The following is a 9,550-nucleotide window of genomic DNA, read 5'->3' as shown; positions in this document are numbered from 1 at the left end:
GTTCTTTCCAGGGACCAGGCCGGGAGATTCTTAAGGATGGAAAGGGAAGGGTGCCCTCTCAAGGGCAAAGGCCTCATTCTATCCCACTGCCCGCAGGGCCTGTTAGGGGAGGTCCACCAAGCTGGTCACCACGGATGAGACCGAGCATACCCTAGATGAAGCAAGGACAGGCAGAGGCTGAAGGTAGAGGTTTTCTTTTTATATATACAAGACACATTCATCCAGTAAATCTGAGGACACGGTACAAAAACAGAAACAAACAAAAAAACACTGCAACTAATTCATCTGACAATGCTGTTCATATTCATGACGCCATTTTGTTGTTGTTTTGTTTTCTTAATAATGAAAGAGAAGACTTAGGGCTGTTGGGCTGATATATATTTGGGGGTCCCCCCTTCCCACTTCACCCAACCACCACCAGGGTGAACAGGAGTAGAAGGAAGGGCAGGGCCCACAGCAAAGTTTCATAATCTTGAATGCAAGAGGGTAGGGAGGAAGAGGGAAAAAAAATACAAATTCTATAATACATACAACAGGGTGGGGATGGTGTGGGAATGGGACAGACATGAAGCTGAGGCATGGGGTAGGCCGCTGGGGGTGGGGGGCAGCGGAACCCCCCTCACCCCACATTCCTTTTCTCTTTGATGCTGTTTCCATAGTTGCCAGGATGAGAAACCCTCTCGGAAGATGGGGCTGGGAGAAGTGGAGGGCCAGGGCCTCAGTTGGCCCCCCAACTGTAGCTGTTGTAGGCAGACTTGTTGGTCTGGGGCTTCTGCTGGATGGAGCTGGTCTGGCTACGTTGCCCACTGCCTGTCTGCAGGGGGACGGGAGGATCATAGGGAGGAAAAAGGTCTAGTTAGTGGGACACATCTGTGAGCTCTTCAGCTGGAGATAGGGTTGTCTTCACTCCCCCACCACTCCTTTGCCAGAGACTACTATGGAGTTCACTCAGCCATAGCTGCTAGGGCGTCTCTGACAAGCAAGGCACTTTCACCCTTTACATAGCAGCAAGGAGGAATGAGGACAAGGCCGTCAGTTCTCATTTTCAGTTCCACCTTTCCCCACCACCCCACCACTCTCCAAGGCTTTAGGAGAATGCTGCTATGTGGGGAGACTTATGACCTCTTTGGGGTGAGGGATCATTAAGCCATTTCATTTTCACTGATCCCTGAGTGCCTCAATTGGATTGCTGGTTTTGAAAGCAATGAAGTCCCTTATTCCAGCTCCCTGGCCACCCAAGATGAAGGAAGAGGTCACTTGCACCAGCCCATAGCTGCCCCCGCCCCTCCCACACATCACATCTGTTAACCCTTTAGAGGTAAGGCAGGCAATGGAAGCCTCAAGGCCTCAGAGGCCCACAAGAACCCTTCCCATTCCAGTAACCAAGTATTTATTTTCCAAAGTTGGAGGAGGGTAGAAAAAAGACATTAAGGAAGGGGGAAAGGAGCAGGGGGTGGGTTGGGGGGAGAGCTCAGCAAGGTGTGTGTTTGTGTCTCCCGATTTGTGACCGCGCAGTCTCTCTCAAGTTCCCTGAAGCTGTGGAGGTGCAATGGGGGGACTGACAGGAAGTGGGTTCAAGCACATCATCATCATTGAGTTTCATTACCTGCTCCTCCTGCTGGCGCTGGCAACAGAGAATCATCTGCAAATATGGTAGCTGAGGCAGAACCAGGATATATGGAAAATAAAGGGACAAACTTTTGACAATAGAACTCCACCATTAGAAGGGAAACTATGTTGGGGAAAAGGGGAAGTCTGGGAGAGGTAGGAGGGGAGGTGTAACCAGGTCTGATGGGATGAAGGCAACGGTATCATGGGAGGAGGTAGAGAAGGCACCAAAGGAACCAGGCAAAAAAAGTGACATGGCCCCTTCTCTGATGTTGCTTTTGCTGGCCGCTCGTGTTATGTGCGCTGTTTGTATGTGCTGTGTGCCCATGGTTGGCACTGTGGAGGGGCTGGGTGAAGGTGGTGGTGAAGAAGGCAAGAGAAGGAAAGGGAAGGCAGTTTGAAGGGATAGGAAGAGGAAGTAAAAGGAGCACAGGGAAGGGAAGTGCTATTACCTGGCCATCCTGCTGCAGGTGGTGGTGAAGGATCTGGGAGTGCGGCTGCTGATGGGGGGTCAGAATGTGCATAAAGGGGGCAGGTGGGTAGGCAGCAGCTGTGGCCGGATTGATGGGACCCCCACTTCCTAGTGCTGAAGGCAAGTTGAAGGAGGCAGCAGGAGTACCGGAATGAAAACCTTGTTTCTCAAAGGACTGCTATCCAGGAGGGTGGGAGGGGAGAGAGTAAAGGGATCAGCAAACTACTCCTGGGGTTTTCCGAGCCCACGCTCTCCCCCCACCTTCAGAAAGCAGAAGTGCAATCAGAGAAGGAGTGCTGCACCTGTACACGGAGTCCTAGACAAATGAGGCTCTCGGTGTCCTGACATATCAAGCTGGGAGGCCAGGGTTGCTACTGACCTCATGGTGCAGGGGCCAAAGGAGGGTGAATGTGAGAGCACTTTGTCAAATCTAATGCTTTATGTGAACACTGTGGAACCTGCTGGCTATTTTGGCACCCTCTCGCAGGAGTCAGCTGGAAATCAGTACTTAGATATTTCAGAAGCAATGAGTACACATGGAGGTGGAAGACTTGTCCGTGAAGCACTCTCCCCACAGTGCAACTATTTTCTATCAAATAGATGGATCATTCAAATGCATGACTTTAGTTACGGGGTTCTCTGTTAAAGAGATTCAGTCACACAGAATGAAATGAATCCGTTTCCTGTATTCCATCCTCACTCTCTTGTAAAGTTAGGGTAAAGGTTGGGAGCAAGCCACTTTTAGGTCCAGGACAGTGAATCAGTGGACATAGTTCTCTTTTTTTCACCAGAAGGCTAACTATAACGTTCTTAGAGACACAGGAGCTAGAGAAAATCGGTCATTTTCACATAGGATTGGGTTTCCTAATCCCTCTCCTAGGTTTCTTATCCACTGAGCTATCATGAAAGCTCCACCTCCTATATGTCCATCTCTCTTTTCCTTTCTTTACCAATCTGCCCAGAGCCAGGCACCTACCTGGGTTTTGGAGTACACAGAACCCGAGATATCTGGCACGCCCGTGTTACTGGAGGTGACTGATACACCTGAGGGAGGAGGAAACAGACAGGAGGGTTAGCTCGGCTAGCTGCCTGGCCCCCATTCCTGGGAGGAAGTGATGTCTGCAGCCTTTCTAGCTCTATCACTGCAAAGGAATTTTGTTTTTCCAGCTTCAGGTCAGTTCAGAGGGCTAAGAGCTCTCAAAGGGTTCTCTGGCTGTGCCTGTATGTGAGTGAGGTGAATGGTATCTTTGAGAAAAGGGGATACAGTCGAAACTCACTAGCACACACACGTTTCAAAATACTTCTATGCCAAAGCCTAACAGTAATGCCATGAACTTTTATCATCCATTGGGAACCAATTCACCACATTCTACTTGGTTTTGCACCTGAAGACGTGGGTGGTCTGACCGATCCATGCCTCCACACCCAGAACAGATCACTAGATTCCCAAGAGCAGTTTCAGTCTCAGAGCCTCAGCTCACTCAGGCCAGCTTTTCCAGAGTCTTGGAACTACTATTCTTTTTTTTTTTCAGTCAATTTATTGGGGCTCATAAAACTCATCGCAATACAGATCAATTGTGTAAAGCACATCTATACATTTGTTGCCCTCATCATTCCCAGATTAGATATTCTTAAAAGATTTTAAAGGGCCAACACAAGGCTACTCTCCATTTATATGTACAATTTAGACTGAAGCACAGATTGGAAGTGGAGGTGTATCAGAGGGAAGCAGGAAGCTGCTATCGCCCATACCCCGGTAGAAGACAAAATCCATGTCATTTTCAGTTCACAACTTCAGCTTCTTCATGAAATAAAAGCTCTCCCCCATACCCCAGCACGCATGTTTCCTGGTTTAAAAAAATGAGACAGGAACCCTCCTTTCTACCACTAAACTTTAGTTTGTACTTCTCACACTGAAATATATATACCATGCTCTACTTCCTGGTGCGTGGGGCAATGGACCTGGGGGCCAAGGAGATAGGAAAAATCATGAGATAGATAATCTAGGATCTTATTAGAGAAGTGTTACGTAAAGATTTGAGGAAGTTAAGTAATTTTGCTACAACTTTAGAATAAGGTTTCAACTTAAAAAGATAAATTCATTTCCCATGGCGAGAACACTGAAATTTCAAGAGAGCTCCGCATTTCAATTCCGCCCCAACATGTCCTTGTATCCTGGCCCCCTCAGAAGTACATACTTATTCTCCTCTGCTGTCGGCAGCACTTTGAGGGAGAAGTGTTCTAGAAGCCAAAGTTTAAATGTGGAGTTCTCTCCACTCCCCCACAAGTCACAAGCAATCCCCCCTCAACCCTGACACTTCCTCAATGCTGGAACCTGATCTTCCTCACGTCTAGGGAAAAGGCAACCTCCACTAAGAATTTCCCTAACAGCGGTGCCATCTTAACCTGGTAACTCTTCCCACATTTAAACTCCAGGAGAGTTCCAGGGAGAAGCAACCACCACCGAGAAAAAGGAACGCTCAGCAGCAGAGAAACCAAGCATGAGAAAACCCACCCACCTCCCAAAGGGCTACTCTGTACATTTTTAGTAAAAACGGGTCCAATAGGGGCACCTTCAAGGAGGGTATTTTCTCCCTCCCCTTATTACACCCCAGGTGCTCCATCTGAAGACTCACTAGAAAACACGCCGAACTTTAACAGGAGCTCAGTTGTAGGAAAAGTTAAGCTAATGAGGTTTTTGTGGAAGGATTGGAAGTGAAGGGGAAGTCAGATATAAACAGAACATTCACAAAGGAACCGAAAGAGAACAATTTACTGCAGTTCTTGAAAGTTTGCTGACACTCCTTGGTGACCTTCTGCAAACTGAGGCTGGGTTGGCTAGTTTAGGATGGAGAAATAGCAAGGTCGATTTTAAAGCTGGGTGGTAGAGGAATGCATGGAGTTCCAATGTGCTTATCCATGGTCTCATCTTTCCAGAGGTGTGGTCAGCGAAAATCACCTTTGGGCCCAGAGCCTTTAACTTGGATCTGGGGTTGAAGGAATTAGAGATGCAGGAAAATAAGACTACGCTGTGTAGTGGCCTGAATAACCAGTGCCATCAACCCAATTCTGACTCAGCGACCCTACAGGACAGGGTAGAACTGCCCCTGTGGGTTTCCAAGACTAACTCTTGACAGGAGTAGAAAACCTGGTCTTTCTCTTAAGGACCAGCTGGTGGGTTTGCACTGCTGACCTTGTGATGACCAGCTCAACAGATCACTACTGCACCATCAGGGCTCTGTGTATTCAGAGAGCTTAAAAAAGAAAGATCCTCAGACTACAATTCCGCTTGCTTCTCCTAAACGTTATCATTGCCTGTCTGCCTGCCCTCCTCACTCCCAAATAGTGATGATCACACCAACACAAGGGCCAACAGGGAGAGGAAGCAAGAACCAGGCTCTCCCAGGATAGCAGCCACTATGGAAGTAGGTTACACTTTATAGGGCACAATGACTCCAGAGGACTAGGATCGAATACAAGGAAAACTATGTATGTGAGTTTCCAATTAACCACGGGGCCAAGGTTACATCTGTAAACAAAGGACTGATAGTGTACTAGTCAGACTAAGTGGTGACTCAAATGTTCCGTCAAGATGTCTGAGCAAACCTTCTTGGACTTCCTTAGCTACACCTCTAAGTGCAAAACGACGAGTAAATCTGAGTCCCCCAAAGCCTTTCAGGAACAAAGAACAATGTTCCAGGTGAGCATAGTTTCCACAGAGCCTGAGCCACCAACTAGCTGATCACTAATGGTTTTATCAGATTTCAGCCTTTGGGAACCAGATGTGGGAGTCAAGCCTTGGAAGAGTATTCCCTAAAACAGCTCTTTACCTTTACCATGACAATGATGCCCTCAACGGTTTTGTTTTGTTTTTTGTCCCCCCCCCCCCTTCTGCTTTTGTCAGACATCATGGGGAAGATCTAAACGGAAAAGTGATCAGGAATAATAAGCAAGGGGAATCAGGTGAGCAATCAACAGGCTGGAATCTGAGGCTGTTTCCCCTCCTCTGCTACTCTTAATCAAATCACCACCTACTGAAAAGTTAACCAGTCCTTTGATGGCAAAGAAGACCACCCTCCACCCTTCATCCACAGCACAACATTGGCTCCTGTTGTCCAGAAAGACATGCACGGAAAGAACGCCAGAGTTAGCTAAAGAAATACCACAGTTTATTGAAGACTACAAATATTTTTGTTACAAGTTGAAACTACATGCCTTCCAGAAATCAAAAGCAACAGTAGGTGTGTGCATTGATGCTTCGGAGGTGCTGCACCGCTTGAACTCGAAATGGGCAAGACAGGGTCAGACACGTGGGGGAGAGGGAACGGGTGAGGGGCAAGTTCAAAAGCCCAGAAGGTATCCACCAACTCATTTCCCCAAGCCACGCAGGCATGGCCTCAGCTCAGCAGACTCTCCTCAGTGGTCTGTTTTCTGAAACAAGACTTCAGTGCAAATTTATACACACACACAAAACACAGCCCCCAGCCATGGGCCAAATTAGCTCTCAGCCGTCCAGAAATGCTTGTAAGGGGGTGGATATTTTCTTCCTAAAAGGAATCAAATACATAAAAATAAATGAATTTAGAGGTTGTAAGGAATGGAATGATAAGAGCCCTGTGTAGGGGTTGGGAACTAGGGGTTGGAAACTAGGGGTTCTTAAAAGGCTGTTTTAAGCAGGTTCCTGGCATCTTAAGAGCAGTGAAAACCTAAAACTTCCCAGAATCAAATGCCATTTGCTTCTACTATCAATCACCTACCTGTTAAAATTCTTGGACTTGGCCCAGCTAAGACTTAAACCTTAATGTTTTGGGGATGGGATCACGTCAAGCCATACAATGTATAATCCTTACAATCAAGGTTAATTAGGGTAGACCTGACTTAGTGTGAAGGGTGGACACAAGGAGTCTAAGTATAAAATCCCAACAGGACTTTTCAGTCTCTTGAGTTTAAATCTTGGCCCAGTGTTATGTATTTGATGTGCGTAGCACAGCTCAACACTCCCGATGGAAGTTAGTTCCTTAGGTACTTACGGGTTTTGGTATTAGTCTCAAACACAGCTGCAGAGTAATCCAAATTACCATGAAACTTTATCTGAGCTTTAATTTTGAGGGACAACCCTGAGACCAGCCCCAAGCAAACACAACCTCCTCTCTACATTCACCTATAAGCCAGAGTAACGTGGATGACTATTTTATTCGGAGATCTCTTCTTATTCCCCGTTCTCCAAAATTTGAGTTCATAGGTTAGGTATGTGACAAACAGAGGTATATGGTTAGGTCATTCAGAGTATTCCTGTAGCTACTTCCCTGCCATCAATGTACAAATGGGTTTTGCAGAGACCACCCCCACACATGAGGGAACCACTGAAAAAAAGTACAGCCCTACCGTCCCATTTTTACTCCACTGAGTCCTGCCTCCTTTCTCTCTGAATCTCAGGCCTTCTAGCTGGAGGTACAAGGAAGCCACACGAGAAAAGTAGTAGTACAGAGATTTAAGCCAAGTCTATCATAACCTGCTGAGAACCCATTTACTACTACTAAGATGTTATCTCTGCTGTTCTCTCAATGCCATACACATTTGATAGGTGCCTCCATCACTATTTCTTGGGGCTCCTTGCCCTACTTCCCATCTATTTTAGGCCAGCCAACCTATTCTAAGACCCAACATGTCCCCTGGCATTCTCCACCATGAGTAGTACGCAAATATTCGATAGCAAGCTCTTCTCTGTTGGTGCTACTTCAGTGCTCAACTCAAGTCACGTATTAGTGTACATGGAATAAGCATACCCTTACCACCCCGGTTTTCTTAAGTACCAAGTGCTCCTTCCTAGAATTCATATGGTCATTACCCAGGAGACACCACTCACAACAAGGGTCCAGGTGAACTTACCAGTGTTGTATCCATGAGACCCATATCCACTCGGCTGTTGGAAAGGAGTGGCCGATGCATTCACACTGACATTCACACCATGCTGCTTGGAAGAGGTAGGAGCCACCTGAAGAATGAAGGTCAGAATTGCACTGAAATGGCAGCAAAGCACCATCTCCCCCACCACTTACTCCAGGGATTGGACATGCAGGTGGCTACCCAGCTCGATGTAGAATAGTCAAAGTTTGCTTAGTAAAATAGGATCCCTACCAAGTTTCTAGAATCTACCAGGGAGGTGATTAAAAACACCAAAGGCTGGAAGAAGGAAGAGGGGCAGTGGTTAGCAGGGAATAAAGAACATCAGGGAAGCAAAGCAGTGCGCTATCATATCCCCCATTTGGCTTGTTTTAAAGACAGGTAACCCCCATCCGCTCTATCCAGGACACACAGTAAGAGGTAGAAACAGTTTCTTCCCCTTTATCCCTGAAGAGTAAGTAGGAGAATGTCTGGGGCTTTGGGCCCCCACCATAAAGGGAGCACATGGTCAGGTACTCACAGGAAACACAGCAGGCCCATACTGGAAGGTACTGGGAAGGCCCGGGACCCCTGTGTAGTATGGCAGGCTGGTGTAACTGTAGCCAGGAGGCAGCGCCGGATTCAGGAATGTCTGCTGCGTGGTGTGGTGAGTCTGCGTCTGGTTTTGTTGGGGTTGGGCCAAGGTTGTGGCTGGGGCTGGGGAGGAGGCATCCCCACGGCCGAACTTTGTGAGGTCACCTGTGACAGGAGAGGCTTAATGGATTTGCTATTTTCAACTGCCAGACCAACATAGAATTACCTCTTCTGGCCTAATATAATTCCTGGAGATTCCATTCATGGCTAAAATTCAATCCCCAGAATTCTACTTCTTTGCTACTACACGTAACATTGCTCAGCACACACTTAGCAGAGTGCTAATCAAGGATTAGTGTTGAATAACCATACAGTGCGGTGGCATCGCCAACCTTACTCTTTCCCACCCTTCACAGTAACAAATTGTGCTGCTGGGCTTGAGAAACATATGGCAAACAACACAGGTCTTCTGAGTCACAGTATGGCTGTCTCCTCAATTTCTAGGGATGGGGGGAAAACAGACATATTAAACCTCTCCTTTCCCCAAATGAGACAACGGCTACAGCATTTTTCAAACTCCTAATTATGACCTATATATACATACACATTTGTAGGAAATGAAATTAAAAGACTGAATTTCTCCACAAACTTTCTTAGTCTCCTGGAATATACACTCCCTATGTAAAACAATAGCTGTAGAGTCCGTTCCGACTTGTAGAGGACCCATGAAAACTGCTCCACAGGGCACAAGGGCAGGTACAGGGCAGAGATGATCACAGGAAGGGCGGGTCAACCTCTGTGCTTCCTGAAACAAGCTGGAGTGACTGGGAAAATCAAGTCTAGACATAATCCGGGAATCCTAGGGAGACGATTTAAAAAAAAAAAGGAGGTGGCAAACACATGCTCACTTTCAGCTGGATTCTTAAATCTACAGGCCTTACCACATCCATTCTAGACCTCTGCCAAAGATCTCAATTAAGGTGAGAATTAGGT

General features: G+C 46.9%; 1 protein-coding gene across 17 annotated transcripts in view; it reads right to left on the bottom strand.

Moving 5' to 3' along the window:
• Positions 1-178: 178 nt before the first annotated feature.
• Positions 179-9,550, bottom strand: part of UBAP2L (ubiquitin associated protein 2 like) — a 43,097-nt gene continuing 33,725 nt past the window's right edge. For 5 of the 17 annotated variants that reach the window (XM_045298387.1, XM_045298393.1, XM_045298392.1 and 2 more), the window contains 6 exons: positions 8,505-8,722; positions 7,970-8,075; positions 3,057-3,124; positions 2,061-2,258; positions 1,607-1,657; positions 179-814 (listed from right to left, as the gene is read on the bottom strand). In XM_045298387.1, coding sequence (XP_045154322.1) covers positions 719-814; positions 1,607-1,657; positions 2,061-2,258; positions 3,057-3,124; positions 7,970-8,075; positions 8,505-8,722 — 737 coding nt within the window. In that variant the 3' untranslated portion in view covers positions 179-718. Of the gene's footprint in view, positions 815-1,606; positions 1,658-2,060; positions 2,259-3,056; positions 3,125-6,227; positions 6,628-7,969; positions 8,076-8,504; positions 8,723-9,550 lie in introns of those variants that run through there. The other 12 variants (XM_045298388.1, XM_045298394.1, XM_045298397.1 and 9 more) reach the window with 4 other exon arrangements.

Source organism: Echinops telfairi, unplaced genomic scaffold (genome assembly GCF_000313985.2).
Source record: "Echinops telfairi isolate 266 unplaced genomic scaffold, ASM31398v2 ScPeMD7_7425;HRSCAF=8463, whole genome shotgun sequence".
NCBI lineage: Eukaryota > Metazoa > Chordata > Mammalia > Afrosoricida > Tenrecidae > Echinops > Echinops telfairi.
Note: the sequence above shows the minus strand (reverse complement) of the source record. Positions and strands in the feature narration are given on the sequence as shown.